Here is a 17,435-nt window from a genome sequence, read left to right as displayed (position 1 = left end):
GGATCATGCTTGGATGCTTTGCACAAAGGTGATGCACCTGAGAGGATGGTATTGAAACAGGTCCTGACTTAGTCAATGAGAAGAGTGATGGTATGTATATAACAGAAAGTCTAGTAGCAATAGCAGTCTGGGCTGGTTGGTTCAGCAGTTCTAGATGTCATCAGGTACTCAGGAAGAGGGCAGGACATTGGGCCGCATAACCTAGGCATGATATTTTCACTTTATGTAAACTGGAAAGAGCTAGATACAGAACAAAGGGAATACAGAGGAACTACTATGCAGGAGTGAAGTAGCAGAGACTTTGGTTGCTGTTCTGATGTGGCCAGGTTGTAGACAGGCTGCAGAATTGAGCAGGGCCTGTCCTAGAGGGCTCAGGTGTTCCCTGAGGATCTGAGCCAAGGATTAATGGGATTAATTGTAGCTCCCTGGTAGACAGTCAGACATGGCCAGGCAATGGGCAGCTATTAGGAAGTGTAGGGCTGTTCAAACTTGGGGGCTGGGAACTATTGGGAGGTGATGGGGTTATTCAAACTTGGGGACTGGGAACAAGCATGGCCAAGTCTTAGATGACTGGCTGTTCTTGAGTCTATCACCTGGGTACCTGGGAGCCACTCTGGGGGCCATGGAGGTTTGGATCTGGAATTCAGTAAAGGGGCCTGCCTGGGGATAGAGGACCTCCCCTTCCAGATATCCTGAATCCCAGATTTGTACTGATAGCCATGATTTGTTGATCATGACTCTTTGCCATCCAATCCAATATTAATAGTTTTTTTTTTCCCCCGTTTACCTAATAAGCTTATTTAAATGAGACTATAGGAATTTGGGGCATACTCAGAACACTTGCCTATCATATACAAGACCCTGAATTTGATCCTCAACATCCTCAAAAGACAAAAACAACAAAAAACCTAAAACTAAATGAGAATGTAGTTACTTATTACAGGAAAAATGAGTAAAATATTGGAATTCTATCCAAGATCCAGGGCCCAGGCAGCACTGCCCAGTTAGGGGGACCCAGCCTTTGGCCCAGCTTTTTTTTTAATATCAGAACTGAGCAATGTTGTTGGTTCAAATGGCTCTGACCCAGTGGCTCTTTGACTACCTGGAGAGTCTCCCCCCCCCCCCATCTTTCTGGTATTAGGGATTGAGTCCAGCATTCACACATACTAGGCAAATGCTCTACCACTGAGCTATATACATTCTGATCCTTTTTATTCTTAGCCCTATGAGACAAAGTCTTGCTAAGCTGCCCTGGCTGGCCTTCTGAGTTGCTGAGATTATAGGTGGGCACCACCATGCCTGGTACTTGGAAGGTCTTAGTGGCTAACCAGCTGTAGATTATAAGTGGGCACCACCATGCCTAGTACTTGGAAGGTCTTAGTGGCTGACCAGCTGTGAGTATAGTTTGGTGGAAGCTGGGCCAGAAGTAGATGCCTGAGATGGCTGGTGAGGAAGTGGCCATGCTTATCCCCAGGACCAGAGCCAGAGAACTGGGAAATGATTGGATATCCAGGACACAACAGGCCATGCAGGTTCATACTAAATGGACTGTTTAATCTGTTTGGGATCAGGTGTGAGGCAACTACAAAGCCCAAAAATACCTAATGGATACATGTGGTTATCAACACCTCCCCTCACTCCAAACCCAACAACCACCCTATGTTCTTCTCTTTATGTTGTTCCTGATTCCTCATGTGGGCTGGATGCACCCCATTATACCTTGGTAGTAGGTTTTGGAAAACAGGTTGTAACAGCTCTGCTCAGTTGTCAAGGAGCTAGAGATGCTGATTCCTTTGTTGAGTCATCTTACTTCTGAGATATGACCCCAGAAATCATGTTAAATTGAATGTTCAACATCAGGGGGCCAAATGCTTCTACAGGTAGCCTCTAGTGGAATACAGGACCATTGGAAAGCTCCTAGATCTAACACCCATGTGATATAGCAACTGGCATTTTGGGTTCTTATGGGTGGGGAAACTGAGGCAAGGAGGTGAGTCAGTGAGGCACACCTTGGCTATTATGAGGTTATCTCAGTTTGTTTTCTGTCACTATAATAGAAAACTTGAATTGGGCAATTTATAGAGGGAAGAGATTTGTGCTCATGGTTCTAGAGGCTGGGAAGTCCAAGATTGGACAACCATATCCAATTAGGGCCTTCTGCTGTGTCATCTCATTGTACAAAGCAGAAGGGAAGGGTGGACTTGCTTTATGACAACTTTCTCTCAGGAACTAATCCAGTCCTCATCCATGCGTGAGGCCCCCACAACCCAACCACTTAGATGCCACGTCCCAACACTTCGGCCCTAGAGAACAAGCCTCAACATGAATTTTGGTGGGGACTAACCATAGCAAATGGGAAAAGTTTATGTGATTTTTGTTTTTCTTCTTTCTTCCAAGTGCTCTATTACTGAGCCCTTTTTTAATGTTATTTCAAGACAGGGTCTTGGCTAAAGTCTTGCCCAGACTGCAATTGTGATCCTCTTGCCTCAGCTTCCCTGGGATTATAAGCATATGCCTCTGTGTCTGACTGTATTCTGGTTTTTAAAAGAATTTCTTAAGCCAGACACAGTGGGTCACGTTTATAGTCCCAGCTACCAAGAGACTGGACTGGAACAGGAGGAGGCAAGACCCTGCCTCAAAGTTTAAAAAAAAAAAAAAAATTTTTTTTTTAAAGGCCTGGGTATTGGCTCACAGGTAGAACACTCCTGGGTTCACTCCCAAGTACCACAAAAAAAAAAAAAAAAAAAACAAGGGCTGAGGATGCGGCTCTAATGGTAGAATGCTTGCCTAGTAGGCTGGGACTGTGGCTCAGTGGTAGAGCGCTCGCTCGTTTAGCATGTGCGAGGCCCTGGGTTCAATCCTCAGCACCATATTAAAAAAAAAAAAATGCTCACCTAGCACATATGAGGCACTGGGTTTATCCTTAGCACCACATAAAAATAAACAAATAAATAAAAATAAAGAGATTGTATCCACCTAAAACTAAAAAGTAAATATTAAAAAAAGAGACTATCGGAATACATAAAAGTGACTGAAAGGAGAAACCCTAAAGTGTTGATGGTTGATGATGGTTCTCCTCAGGGGAGTCGTTTTTTGGTACTGGGGATTGAAGTCAGAAGTATTCTGCCTCTGAGCTACATTCCTAGCCTTTTTTAAAAATTTTATATGGAGATAGAGTCTAGCTAGTTTGCCCAGACTGGCTTCAGACTTGTGATCCTTCTGCCTCAGCCTCCTGAGTAGCTGGGATTATACTCAAGTGCCACTACACCCAGCCGGAGAGAAGTCTTGATTATAATGTCTCCTGTGTGCCCACCTAGCCCTGTGCTAGGAGGGGATTCCATCTTCCTTCTCTTCCCACCCCTTGGGGAGCCACTGTTGACCCTTACCCTCCTGGCAGACAGGCAGACCATCAGGGACTCTCGGATGCAACCTCACTGTAGCTTGGAGGAGACTTAGCCTAAACAAGCAGCTAAAGCCAGGGATCCTAGGAACCTCTTTCCATCTTGCCCACCAGCCTCAGCAAGCAGATCTCCCCAGCTTGACTATTCCCAGAGTTACCAGGTAGCTTTAAATTTGTCTAAACTCTGCTTGCTGTTGAGTGCATCTTTCAAATCTGTCCGGCTTCTCCTCTTCCTTCTTAAACATTTGTGTGTGTATGTGTGTGTGTTTTGTTTTAAGAGAGATAGAGTGTTGCTATGTTTCACAGGCAATCCTGGTCTCGAGTGATCCTTCTGCCTCAACCTCCCAAACAGCTGGGACACAGCAGATGCTTGCACAGTTTTTTACTTTGGTCTCTTTCAGGTTTTATGAATGTCTTTCACTGAGTCATGCTTGTACCATGACCCAGAAATACAGAGACACTGCCATCTCCCTGTCCCCCAATCCCACCCTCCCGAAGTACCAGGTGTTGGCAGGGCTAGGGGTCCCTCTACCCCTCTCCTGAGGTACACATAGAAGTCATCTTTGGGATGTCTTGCTGTTTTCTTTTTCTTTTTCTTTCTTTTTTTTTAAGGTACTGGGATTGATCCCAGGGGCATCCTACCACAGCCCTTTTTATTTTGAGATAGAGTCTCACTAAGTTGCAGAGGCGGGCCTTGAGCTTTCAATCTTCCTGCCTCAGCCTCTCAAGTAGCTGGGATTATAAGCATGCCACCACCACACCTGACTGCTCTCTTTTATGCAAAAGGAATTATAGTACCCTTGACCCTGTACAGTTGGCCTTCCGTATTCTCAGGTTCCACATCCCAGGATTCAGCCAACCACAAATTGAAAATATTCTTTAAAAAGTTGTGTCGATGCTGAGCATTTAGCCAGGTGCAGTAGCAAACACCTGTAATCCCAGCGGCTCTGGAGACTGAGACAGGAAGATCATGGGTTCAAAGCCAGCCTCCACAGTGGCGAGGTACTAAGCAACTCAACAAGACCCTGACTCTAATTAAAATACAATATAGGGCTGAGGATGTGACTCAGTGGTTGAGTACCCCTGAGTTCAATCCCTAATACCCCACCACCACCAAAAATAAATAAATAAATAAGTATTTAGGCCAGGTGCAGTGGCATACATCTATAATCCCAGCAGCTCAGGAGGCAGAGGCAGGAAGATCACAAGTTCAGACCCAGCCTCAGCAAAAGGGAGGTGCTAAGCAACTTAGCAAGACCTTGTCTCTAAATAAAATACAAAATAGTGTTGGGGATGTGGCTCAGTGGTTGAGCACCCCTGAGTTCAATCCCCAGTACTAAAAAGAAAAAGAAAAACTGAGCATTTATGGACTTTTGTCATTATTCCCTGAATAGTACAGTTTAATAGTTACATACATTTACATTGTATTAAGTATTATAAATCATCTAGAGATGACTTAAAGTCTACAGGAGGATGTATGTCAGGACTACACCATTTTATATAAAGAACTTGTGCATCTGGATTTTGGTATCCATGAAGGTCTTGGAATAGTCCTTGGCAGATAAAACTGTGCCTTGCTGTTGTAACATAGCATTGTGTTATGACTGTCCAGGTTCCTTAGTGCAGGTCTAACCCCTTATTCAGGTCTTTCCCCGCCTTTTGCCACATGGAGCTGGGCTCAAACTCTTCTCTCTGATGTGAACCCTAGCCAGAGGCAGAACCATTGGTTTCAGATGTGCCCAGGCTGAGAGAAGCTGGCAAATGGTAAAATGACTAAGACCTCTTACTGCCTCAGTCCTCACTCCAAACCCAGTGCTACTTCCTCTGCTCCTCAGACTGGGTTGGGACCTTGGGGACCTGTGGCTTCCTGACAGTTGGGCTTCTGCCCTGAGGCTGTGTGCTTTTAAGGCAGGGTTAGAGTCTAGCTCCCTGGTCTACTACTTTTCCTTTTGGTATCTCCAGGATGCATTGGAGAAAGCCTTAGTTTCAAGACACCCGCTGTGATTTCTGGTGTCTAAGGTCTCCCCACAAGTTAGGATTCTGTGGTATGAAGAAATGACTTCACAGGAATTGGGGAGACTGAGGACACATGTTCATTTTGCTCTGAAGCAGGGAATTGATAATGTGATGGGCCCCTGGGAAAGGGAGGGGGAGGTTTGGTATGACTCCTGACTTGAAGGGAGGGTACCATAAGAGCCTGTGGGCAAGTCACAGTGTTTCTCACAGTGAGGCCTAGCAAGGCAGGAGAAATGGGTGGAGACTGTAACTTCGATGTGACCCTGGCTTCCCTGGGCACACACAGCCTGAGCTGCTCCTGTCTGAACCAGGAGTGGGGAGGATCTGGCTTAGCTTATGGTGTCCCTCCAACTCTCCTTGCAGCTTTCTATATGAACCTAACAGCCAAGGGTACAAATACTACCGGCAAAAGCTGGAGGAGTTCCGGAAAGCCAAGGCAGGCTCCACAGGCATCCTCACAGCACCTGACCCCAGCCTGAAGCGCAAGTCCCCTCCTGAGGTCCTGTCTGGGTCCTTGCCTCCAGCCACTACCTGTCCTGCCTCATCTACCCCTGCACCCACCACTGCTACCCCCGCTCCAGCTGTCCCTGGTAAGCCAGCTTCCACAACCACTGTGAAGAGGAAGCGGAAGAGCCGGTGGGGACCTGAAGAGGACAAGGTTGAGTTGCCGCCTGCTGAGCTGGTGCAGAGGGATGTGGATGCCTCTCCCTCACCTCTGTCAGGTGGGCTGACTCCCCCTTCCCTGCTGTCCTTTGTCAGAAGGGTCTGGTTTCTTTTGTGGAACATGTCTTTAAGTTTTATTCATGTTGTAGCATTCCTTTCTGTGACTAAAAATCCATTGTGTGTATATCATTCTCTCTCAGTATCCATGGGGATTGGTTCCACAACCCCCCCTCAGATAAGAAAATCTCAAAAAATAAGGAGGAGTGGAGGTATAGCTCAGTGATAGATCACTCCGGGGTTCATCTCCAGTACCACAAAACAAATTAATGAAAAAACAAATAAGAGGGCTTAAGTCTGTTTATATTTAGTGCGAATACAATTATTTTTCTCCTGTGGTTTGAATCACACAGTATTGAACCCAGGTTGGAGATTGTACCCAGAGCCTTCTCCCACATGCTAGGCAAGCGCTTTACCACTGAGCTTTACCCTCAGACCCCCTCACCTTATTATATAGTTGTCCTAGTAGGTATGTGGCTTTGATTTAAATCTTCTTAATGACCAATAATGTTGAACATCTTTTCGTGTGCATATTGATCATTCATATAGCTTCTTTGGACAAATGTCTGCTTTAGTCCTTTGCCTATTTTTTTTTTTTTAAGAGAGAGAGAGAATTTTAATATTTATTTTTTTAGTTTTCGGTGGACACAACATCTTTGTATGTGGTGCTGAGGATCGAACCCGGGCCGCACGCATGCCAGGCGAGTGCGTTACTGCTTGAGCCACATCCCCAGCCCTCCTTTGCCTATTTTTAAATTGGGCTGTTTATCTTCTTGTTGTGGTTGAATTGTAGGAGTATATTTTTTATATAGCCTGGACATTAACTTTTTATCAGATACATGGTTTGCAAATAATTTCTCTCTTTCTGTGGGTTGTCTTTTAACTTTACTATCTTTTGGTGCCATAAATGTATGTATGTTTGTTTATTTTGGAACAGGGGAATGGAATGAACCCAAGGATGTTTACACTGAGCCATATCCTCAGCCCTTTTTATCTTTTTTATTTTGAGACAGGATCCCACTAAACTTAGGACCTCCTTCAAACTTGTAATCATCCTGCCTCAGCCTCCTGAGCTGCTGGGATCACAGGCATGTGCCACTGCGCCTGGCTGAAAGTTTTAAATTTTAATGAAGTTCATTTTACCAATTTTTTTGTTGTTGCCTATGAGTTTTGCAGTTTTAGCTCTTAAGTTTAGGTCTTTGATCCAGTTTGAGTTAATTTTTATAAGTGGTTTAGGGTCCAGCTTCATTCCTTTGCATGTGGATATCCAATTTTCCCAGTAGTTTTTGTTGAAGAGATTATTCTCTCCCTATTGAATGGTCTTGACACCCTTGTAAAAAATCAATTCACCATAGATGTGAGGGTTTATTTCTGAGCTGATTTATATGTCTGTCCATACTGTACCATACTGTTTTGATTTCTATATCTCTGTAGTAAGTTTTACAATTGGGAGTGTAAATCTTTTTTTTTTTTTTTTCAAAACTATTTTGGCAATTTGGCATCTTCTGAGTTTCCATATCAATTTTCAGATGGACTTTTTTATTTCTGCAAATACTATTGGGATTTTATAGGGAATACACTTTGGGTAATACTGATACCTTAACAATATTTAAGTCTTCTGATCTGTGAACGTGAGATGTCTTTCCATCTATTTTTTTTTCTTTTTTTTTTAAAGAGAGTGAGAGAGGAGAGAGAGAGAGAGAGAATTTTTAATATTTATTTTTTTTTTTAGTTCTCGGCGGACACAACATCTTTGTTGGTATGTGGTGCTGAGGATCGAACCCGGGTCGCACGCATGGCAGGCGAGCGCGCTACCGCTTGAGCCACATCCCCAGCCCTCCATCTATTTCTTTCATTAATTTCTTTCAACAATGTCTCACAGTTTTCACTGTAAAAGTCCTGTGGCTCCTTAGTTAAATTTCTTCCTAATTGATTTATTATTTTGATGTTATTGTGAATAACAATGTTGTTTTTTCAGTTTTCAGATTGTTTGTTGCTAATGTATAGAAATACAGTTTTTTTCTTTTTTGAGGTGTGCTGACAGTTGAACCTGGGATCTTGTGTGTGCTAGGCAAGCTCTCTACTACTGAGCTACATCCTCAGCCCATAATTGATTTGTGTATGTTTATTTTGTGTCCTGCACCTTTGCTAAATTTATTAGATCAAAGGGTGTGTGTGTGTGTGTTTTATATAACAAGATCATATTATCAGCAAATAGAAAGTTTTTCTTCTTTCTAATTTGAATACCTCTTCTTTTCTTTTTCTTTCATTCTTTTTTTTTTTTTTTTTTTTTTGGTACTGTGGATTGAATGTAAGACTGCTTTAACACTGAGAAACACCCCCAGCCTTCTTTATTTTGAGACAAGGTCTCATTAAGTTCCTTAGAGCCATGCTAAGTTGCTGAGGCTGATTTTGGAGAAATCCTCCTGCTTCAGCCTCCTGAGCTGCTGGAACTATAGGCATGTACAGTTGGGCCTGGTTCTTCTTTCTTTTTCTTGCCCAGTTGCTCTGGATAGGATTTCCAGTACCATGTTGAATAGAAGTAATAAAAACAGACATCTTTGTCTTATTTCTGATCTTAGGACAAAAGTATATTCAGTTTTTTACCATTGAATATGATGTTAGCTGTGATTTTTTTTTTAATTTTATTTTATTTCTTTGTGTTTTGTGGTGCTTTGGTATCAAACCCAGGGCCTTGCACATGCTCAGCAATTTTTCTACCATTGAGCTACTTTCCCAAACAGTGCTTAATAAATGGTCTTTACTGTCTTGAGGTTAAGGAAATTTCTTTTGTTTTTTCTCCTCAGTACTGGGGGTTGAACCCAGAGACACTGCACTACTGAGCTACATCCCCAGCTCTTTTTATTTTTTATTTTCAGGCAGGGTCTCACTAAGTTGCTGAGGCTGGCCTGGAACTTGCCATCTTCCTGCCTCAGCCTCCCAAGTACCTGGGATTACAGGCATGCACCAATGTACCTGGTGAGGAGGTTCCCTTCTGTTTAAGTGTATTGGATGTTTTTGTCTTTGTCATGAAGGGGTGTTAGATTTTGTCACATGCTTTTTTATAAAATATCAATTAAAATAACCGTGGATTTTTTTCCCTCTTCATTTTATCAATGTGGCATATTATATTAATTTTCATATGTTGACTCATTCTTTTTTTTTTGAAACATTACTTTTATTATTGGACTAAATGTTACGTTCTGCCTTGTGTTGAACGAACGATTCCATCTGTATTCATAAGGAATATTGGTCTGTAGTTTTTTCTAACTTGTAATGCCTTTGATATCAGGGTAAAACTAGCCTCATAGGGGCTGGGGTTGTGGCTCAGTGATAGAGTGCTTGTCTAGCATGTGTGAGACACTGGGTTTGATCCTCAGCACCACATATGAATAAATAAATAAATAAAGGTTCCATCAACAACTAATAAAAAAAAAATAATCAACTGGGTTTGATCCTCAGCACCACATATGAATAAATAAATAAATAAAGGTTCCATCAACAACTAATAAATAAAGGTTCCATCAACAACTAATGACCTGGAAATGTTCCTTCCTCTCTGTTTTTGTTGGAAGAGTTTACGAAGAATTGGTGGGTGTTTGTTAGACTTCACCAGTGAAGCCATCTGGTTTTGGACTTGTTGGTTGTTTGGTACTGGGAATTTAACTCAGAGGAGCTTTACCACTGAGCTACATCACTCAGCCCTTTTTATTTATTTATTCACTTTTATTTTGAGACAGGTTCTCAGTTCGTTGCTTAGGGTCTCCGTAAGTTGCTACAACTGGCCTTGAACTTTCGATCCTCCTGCTTCCACCTCCCAAGCTGCTGGGATTACAGACATGCACCACCAGGCCCAGCTAGCTCTTTCTTTTTAATTGTATACAGTTAGAACTATAAAATTTTCCTTTTGGCACTGCTTTTGTTGCATACTACAAATTTTGGTATATTATTGCTTTTGTTTTAATTTATCTCAAGTATTTTCTAATTTGTGCTTTTTTCCCCTTTGACCTATTGTTTGTTAGAGTGTGTTAATTTCTGAATATTTGTAAGTTTTGTTTGTTTGTTTGTTTGATTTCATTGTGACTAGAAAAGATACTTAGTATTATTTTCAAGTTTTCTTTTTCTTTTCTTTTCTTTTATTTTTTTTTTGGTGGGGAGGGCAGTACCAGGGTTTGAATTCAGGGACACTTAACCACTGAGTCATATCCCCAAACTTATTTTGTATTTTCATAAGAGACAGGGTCTCACTGAGTTGCTTAATGCCTTGCTTTTTTTTTTTTTTTTGGGTAAACTGAGGCTGGCTTTGAACTCACTATCCTCCTGCCTCAGCCTCCTGAACTGCTGGGATTACAGGCATGTGCCACCATGCTCAGCTTTCAAGTTTATTTAAACTTGTTTTATAGCCTAAGATATGATTTATCCTGAAGGATATTCCATATGCACTTGAGGAAACTAGGTATTCTGCCATTGTAAGTTTGTGTGTTCTGTGTTTGTCTGTTAAGTCTAGTTGGTTTATAGTGTGTTCTGTATCCCTAAAGATTTTTTATCTAGGTGTTCTATATATTGTTAAAAGTGGTATATTGAATTCTGTGATTATTATAGAATTGTCTACTTTGCCCTTGGATGCTGTTAATTTTTGTTTTGTATATTTTGGGGGCTTTGTTAGGTGTCTGTATGCTTATACTTTGTTCTGTATCAGACCTTTTTCAATATATTATGTTTATTCACTGTCAGTTGTGACAAAAAATTAAAACAGGAAAATTAAAGGAGGAAAGGAGGTTGGGGTTGTAGCTCAGTGGTAGGGCACTTTCCTAACATGTGTAAGGCACTGGGTTTGATCCTCAGCACCACAATAGACACATGTATATAATAAAAAAGGAAAGATTTATTTTGGCTCATAGTTTTAGAGGTTTCAGTTCTTGGTTGGCCATCACCTTGGGGCCTTTAGTATGGCAGAGGACATGATGGTGGTGGGAGCATATGGTAAAGAAGACGGCTCACCTCGTCTTGGCCAGGAAGCCAAGTGTGGGGGCAGGGTTCCACTGTGCCATTCAAAGCCAACTCAGTCCTCCTTCCTGAAGTTTCCACTACCTCTCAGTAACCTTAAGTTATGAATCCATGTGTAGATGAATCCAATGATGAGGTCAGAGCCCTCATGAGCCAGTCATGTCTCAAAGGCCCCACCTCTGAACACTATTGCATTAGAACCAAGCCTTTGACACATAAGCTTTTGGGGGACATTTAAGATCTAAACCGTAACAGCCATCTCATGCTGCCCGTCTGGCTCCCCACCTCCCCCTGACTTGACAGCAGCTTGACACTCAGGTGCATAGGGGAGTCACATGCATCCTATTGCTTGGTGCCATCACTTCATTTGAATGATGAGGACAGGAGCCCCAAACAGAGGGCAATTCCTCCAGCTCATATGGCTTAGCCTCTTGGCCTCTTCACCCACCTCTAAGGGCCAGTTTCTTAATTGATGCCTTCCTTGTCCCAGGGGCCTCAGAGATTCCAGGTCAAGGAGAAAAGCTACTTACTGAATAATCTAAAGGACAGGCACTGGCTCCAGAGATTCAGGCCCAAGTTTATGATCCATTGGTCCATATTGTCCTCAGAAGAGGTTTGGGCAGCCCTCACCAGAGGAGACCCATTGAGGGAGAAGGACCATGGGCTTGCTCCAGGCATATGACCCACTCAGGCCTCAGTCCTTGTGCCTTCCTTACAGGGCTCCCCTACAAACCTTTGAGGAGGAATTAAAGATTAATAGGGGCTAAGGAGCAACTGTGGGCAATCCTCTTTTTAGGGTGTTGCTGGGGTTGGAACCCAGGGTCTCATGAATGCTAAGCAAGTGTTCTACCATCATGCTGTACCTTAGTCCATATAGTGATTTTTTTTTTTTTAATACCTGGGATTGATTGCAGGGTGCTTCACCATTGAGCCACATCATCAGCTTTATTTATGGTTTTTATTATTATTATTATTTTGAGGGAGGATCTTACTAAGTTGCTTAGGGCCTTACTAAGGTTCTTTTTTAAATTTTTAGTTATAGGTGGACACAATGTCTTTATTTTACTTTATGTGCTGCTAAGTATGGAACCCAAGGCCTCACACATACTAGATGAGTGCTCTACCTCTGAGCCACAACCCCAATCAGGGTCTTGCTAAGTTTCTGAGGCTGGCTTTGAATTTGTGATCCTACTGCCTCAGCCTCCTGAGCTGCTGGGATTTCAGGTGTGAGCCACCACACCCAGCTACATCTTGATTCTTAAGGGCAAAGCCCTAGCCCTAGTGAGGAGGGAGGACATGGCTCTTTTCACCTTCCCAGAGCACATACACCCCTGCTTGGCACATCCCCTAGGAAGCCACTGCCTGAGGGGTGCTTGTTTCCACCCCAGATGGGGCCATCACAGCATCTTCACATGGATCAGTGTTTCTGACTCCAGCCAAGTTCCCAAGCTGATGCCAAATTAAATGTCAGTAGCTTTGAGGATGGTTGGCTGCCGCCCCCAAAGGAGCGAATGGAGCCATACAACTGAAACTTATACCAGACTCAATCCGTGTCCATCTGCACCGGATATCTGTCAGCAACAGGGCTGTGTTTTGAGAGCTGGCATGTATCCCACACCCACATACACACATGCACATGTAGAGTTGCACATCTTGGCTCTCTTGCCTCTAGCTTTACAAAATCTTTGCCTTTAACCCATTAGCTGTGTGACGCTGAGTGAGGACCCAATCCTCTGATTACTGCTGTTTGCATATAGAACCTTTCTAGAGAGGTCTGAGGAAATGAAGTTCCAGTGCACATGTGCATGGCCACCGAGGTCCTCACATAACACATGCTAACAAATAGGACATGAGGACCCTACTGTACTGCAGACCCTGCACCAGGTGCCTTGGGTAATTTTAATTCTTAGACCTGACAAATTAAGAAGTAGGACCTGGGGCCTGTGTGGCTGTTACCAACACTGTCCTCCTTCTTTAATTTCCAGTTCAGGACCTCAAAGGACTCGGCTATGAGAAGGGGAAGCCTGTAGGTCTGGTGGGTGTCACAGAACTCTCAGATGCCCAGAAGAAACAGCTGAAGGAGCAGCAGGAGGTAAGAGCACTGGAGACAGGGAACTCAGTAGGTGCTGTGGAACATCCTTTCTTGCCCCATGGTGCAGCAGTCATGAATGTGTTGTGTGCTCACTGAGCCTGTGTGCCTCAGGGCACTCAGTCAGCAAGGAGGCTTCCAGGAAGACAAGTACCCCTGTCAGCACATGCCACCCCTGAGGGTCTTCACGAGCCTGCAGCTGGACTTAGACCCCAGGACCTCTTACGCTGCCATTCAGCCTTTGGGCAGCTCTTGTGGCCTGTGCCTTGCAGCTAGAGCACTGCTCCCTACTGAAATAGTCTTCATTTCCTTCCATAGTTCCCTTGAGGGCCTATTGTAGAATAGTCCCAGTAGGGTGCCACAGTGTTTCTGTGGTGAGGGGCCTGGCTCAGTATGGGGCTCCACAGCCAGTTGTAGCCCCTGCACTGCTTTCCCAGGAGCTCAGGCAGTCTCTGGATTGTGCACCTCAAGTGCCTCTCTCAGGGATCAGGAGCCATAGTTGCCCTTATTCAGGGGTCCTCCTTGCTACACTAAAGGTCAGGAATCCAGGGCACGTCCTAAGGCAGGACTTGTCTACCAAGGGGCTGGTTTTGAGGGAAAGCTGGCATCCTGCTCATGGTCATATTCCACACCCATAGATGCAACAGATGTACGACATGATCATGCAACACAAGCGGGCAATGCAGGACATGCAGCTGCTATGGGAGAAGGCACTTCAGCAACACCAGCATGGCTATGACAGTGACGAGGAGGTTGACAGCGAGCTGGGCACTTGGGAGCACCAGCTTCGGCGCATGGAAATGGACAAGACACGGGGTGCGCCAAGGCGCAGGGTCGGAGGGGAGAAGGAGGGATGAAATTTGGGGGAGCATGACTGGTGGGGCCTTGCCCTCAAGGCACTGTAGGCTCAGGTATTCCCACTCAGTGCCCAGATTCAGTCTCAAGTCTGTTTCTCCTGGCTGTGATGCCTTGGGTGAGAAACTCAACCTTTCAGTGCCTTGTTTTCCTCATGGTGAAAAGTGGGATCCAGGATGAGTGTTCACTAGCATTTGATTGGAAAGCTTGGCACGGTTGCCTATGGGGAAGGGTGTCTAGTTGGTGCCTCAGGCCAGTATGTCATTTCCTGGAGGCCACACCAACTCTTATACCTGTGGTCTAAGCATCAGCTGGCCCACTCCCCTTCCTCCTCCCTCCTCTCACTTTAACTGCTTCTCTGGGTAGAGTGGGCAGAGCAGCTGACAAAGATGGGCCGGGGCAAGCACTTCATTGGAGACTTCCTGCCCCCTGACGAGCTGGAAAAGTTCATGGAGACATTCAAGGCCCTGAAGGTAAGACAGGGGACCCTCGCACCAGCCCCTGCTGTGGCCCAGTTCCTCTGAAAGCCACCTCACCTATTAGAGCCTGAGGTAGCCTTGGGCCCCCATGCTCACAGCAGAAGCCAGGCCCTCTTGCAGAGGGAGGCATCTGTTTGTGACAGACGGTGTCTGTGTGGGGAATTAGCAAATAGCTGCTCAGCTGCCGCTTCAGAAACATTTCCCTGGCTGCAGAGGAAATTGTGCCTCCAGTGGAGCCAATTAAGTGCAGTTTACAGGCAAAGCATTTCTCCAGCAGAAATCCCCCATGGACCTGACCTGGCCTCCACAGAACAGAGCTTAACATTCTCCCTGCTGCTGTTGGGCTCATGAAGTGAAATGGCCATGTGGTACATCCCATGTTGTCTTCATAAAGTCTTTTTAGAAAATTGGTCTCCCATAACCTCATCATTGACCACTTTTTTTTTTTTTTTTTGGAGGTGCTGGGGATTGAACCCAGGGGTGCTATACCACTAAACCACATTCCCAGCCCTTTAAAAAAATTTTTTTTTAAATTTTGAGATAGAGCTGAGGTTGTGGTTGGTTCAGCGGTAGAATGCTCGCCTATCATGTGAGAGGCACTGGGTTCAATCCTCAGCACCACATTAAAGAAAAAACAAAGATATTTTGTCCACCTATAACTAAAAAATAAATATTTAAAAAAAAATTGAGACAGGGTTTTGTTAAGTCTTCAAGGCTAGCCTCGAACATGCAGTACTCTTGCCTTGCCTTCTCTGAGTGGCTGGCACCCAGCTTGGCCACATTTCTTAGCATGCTATTATGAATTATTTTCAAGCCAAGAATGGTTGTCATGCCTGTAGTCCCAGCTGCTTGGGAGGCTGAGGCAGGAGGACTGCTTGGGCCCAGGAGTTCAAGGCTAGCCTGGGCAACATAGTGAGACCATGTCTCAAAAAAATAACAAAAATAAATTGCTCTCAGAATATAAGGTTTTCTTTGCCAGTGAAGCATTAATCTCTCTTGTGATAGATGAAATCTATACAACTTGTCACCTTGCCCCTTTTGACTTCCCTGCCAAGGAGCTCAGCACCCTCAGTCCCTGGGGACCCAGAAAAGAGTTTGATCTTTTCTTGAAGACTCTTCAAGTCTGACCAAGTGGGAGGAGGCAGATGAGTGGGTGGTTCCAGCATCAGTGAGCCCAAAGGCAGAGGGCATATCTGTGTGCTACTGAGGCCCAGGTGTGGCTATGGCCCTCGTTTGTGACTCCCACTACCTCACCCTGCAGGAGGGTCGAGAGCCTGACTACTCAGAGTACAAGGAGTTCAAGCTGACTGTGGAGAACATCGGTTACCAGATGCTGATGAAGATGGGCTGGAAGGAGGGCGAGGGACTGGGCACAGAGGGCCAGGGCATCAAGAACCCAGTGAACAAGTGAGTAGTGGGATGCACCCTCCAGAGCCCCACTGCCTGCTCCCACCCCACTGCACATTGCTTGCCACGCACAAGCTAGTGATGCAGGGAGGTTTGGAGGTCTGTCCCTCTCCCAACTCTGGGGACTTCTTCCTCTCCCAGGTCCCTTTGTGAAGGTACAGATGGGTCAAACCCTCCTGGGACTGCTGGTCTTGTTTATATTCTCTGCAAGCTAGAAACCAGTCCCAGAAATTAGTGGGAAACCTTCTGATGTGACCCCTTGCTTTAGGCGTCCCCTGCACTTTTGGCCTCTCAGTACTGTCCTTGAGAAGCTTCCCTGTCATCCCTAGAGCTGTGATAACCTACACTGTGGGTACTCCTTTCCTTGCAGGACTCTGGGGGCTGGACCACCTTTATGCCTCCCTTTTCGGCTAGTGTAGGCTTGTCCCTGCACAGATGTCCTTCGCCTAGCAGCCCACTATGAGTGCCTGAAAGTGCAGTTGTTGAGCCCAGGCAAGCCAGGCCTCTCTGTCCCTCTTTCCACTGGCACCAGCCCAAGTACCTGCTCACACTAGCCCATTACCTCTCTGCAGGGGCACTACCACGGTAGATGGTGCCGGTTTTGGCATTGACCGGCCAGCTGAGCTCTCCAAGGAGGACGATGAATATGAGGCCTTTCGCAAGAGGATGATGTTGGCCTACCGCTTCCGGCCCAATCCTCTGGTGTGTGCACCCCTGTTTCCCCTCTCACTTGCTTCTTCCTGAGCCGTCCTGATTTCTCACGGTAGACTCCAGGGGGGTGGCTGGATCAACAGAAAGGTCCCTCCAATTCCTTTGCAAGCAAGGCCAGAAACCTCTAGCTCTCAAACTGCATTCGAACCCCCTCCTCTACTTAGAGCTGGCCCTTCCCGCTGGAGGATTTGAATTCAGCTGCCCCTGGATAGAGGAACTGCTCTGTGTCCTTTGCATTAACCCCTCCCCCTTTTATCTTTTTGGCTTCCCACAGAACAACCCCAGAAGGCCTTACTACTGAATATTCTGGAGAAACACAAGTCTACTTTCTGAACAACAGTCCCTGGGCTGTGGGATGTGCTGGCCTGCATTTCTGCCCATCCCTACCCTTGTTACGAGTGTTGTGCCATTTATTAAAGTCCCAGTGCTCACCCGCCATAGCAGCCTGGTCCCTGCCATTGTGGAACCCTTTCCTGTCGATTAGCAGTGGGCTAGGTCAGGCAGATGGAGGCAGAACTTGTTCTCTGATTGAACCCAGAGACACTTTACCACTAAGTTACCTCTCTAGACTTTTTTTTTTTTCCTTGTATTTTGTATTGAGACATGGTTTAAGTTGTCAAGGGTCTCACTAAGTTGTTGAGGCTGGCCTCAAACTTGTAATGTGGCAAGACAATTTCTCAAAAGCCCCCCAGTATCTGAGGAATCTCAGAGCACCACCTAATCCCTTATCTGTCCCTGTGGTCTGTTCCCC

The 17,435-nt window shown here is 45.1% G+C and overlaps 1 protein-coding gene across 1 annotated transcript in view; it reads left to right on the top strand.

Annotated features, from left to right (window-relative positions):
• The window catches only part of Sugp1 (SURP and G-patch domain containing 1), a 30,761-nt gene extending 13,641 nt beyond the window's left edge, over positions 1 to 17,120 (top strand). Inside the window, exons 8-14 of the mRNA XM_005332956.4 lie at positions 5,780 to 6,138; positions 13,129 to 13,235; positions 13,871 to 14,048; positions 14,454 to 14,560; positions 15,828 to 15,973; positions 16,546 to 16,675; positions 16,959 to 17,120. Of these exons, the coding sequence (XP_005333013.1) occupies positions 5,780 to 6,138; positions 13,129 to 13,235; positions 13,871 to 14,048; positions 14,454 to 14,560; positions 15,828 to 15,973; positions 16,546 to 16,675; positions 16,959 to 16,985 (1,054 nt within the window). The 3' untranslated portion in view covers positions 16,986 to 17,120. The remainder of the gene's footprint in view (positions 1 to 5,779; positions 6,139 to 13,128; positions 13,236 to 13,870; positions 14,049 to 14,453; positions 14,561 to 15,827; positions 15,974 to 16,545; positions 16,676 to 16,958) is intronic.
• Positions 17,121 to 17,435: the final 315 nt, after the last annotated feature.

Source organism: Ictidomys tridecemlineatus, chromosome 2, assembly GCF_052094955.1.
Source record: "Ictidomys tridecemlineatus isolate mIctTri1 chromosome 2, mIctTri1.hap1, whole genome shotgun sequence".
NCBI lineage: Eukaryota > Metazoa > Chordata > Mammalia > Rodentia > Sciuridae > Ictidomys > Ictidomys tridecemlineatus.
The sequence above is the reverse complement of the archived record's forward strand: the minus strand, read 5'-3'. Positions and strand labels throughout refer to the sequence as shown.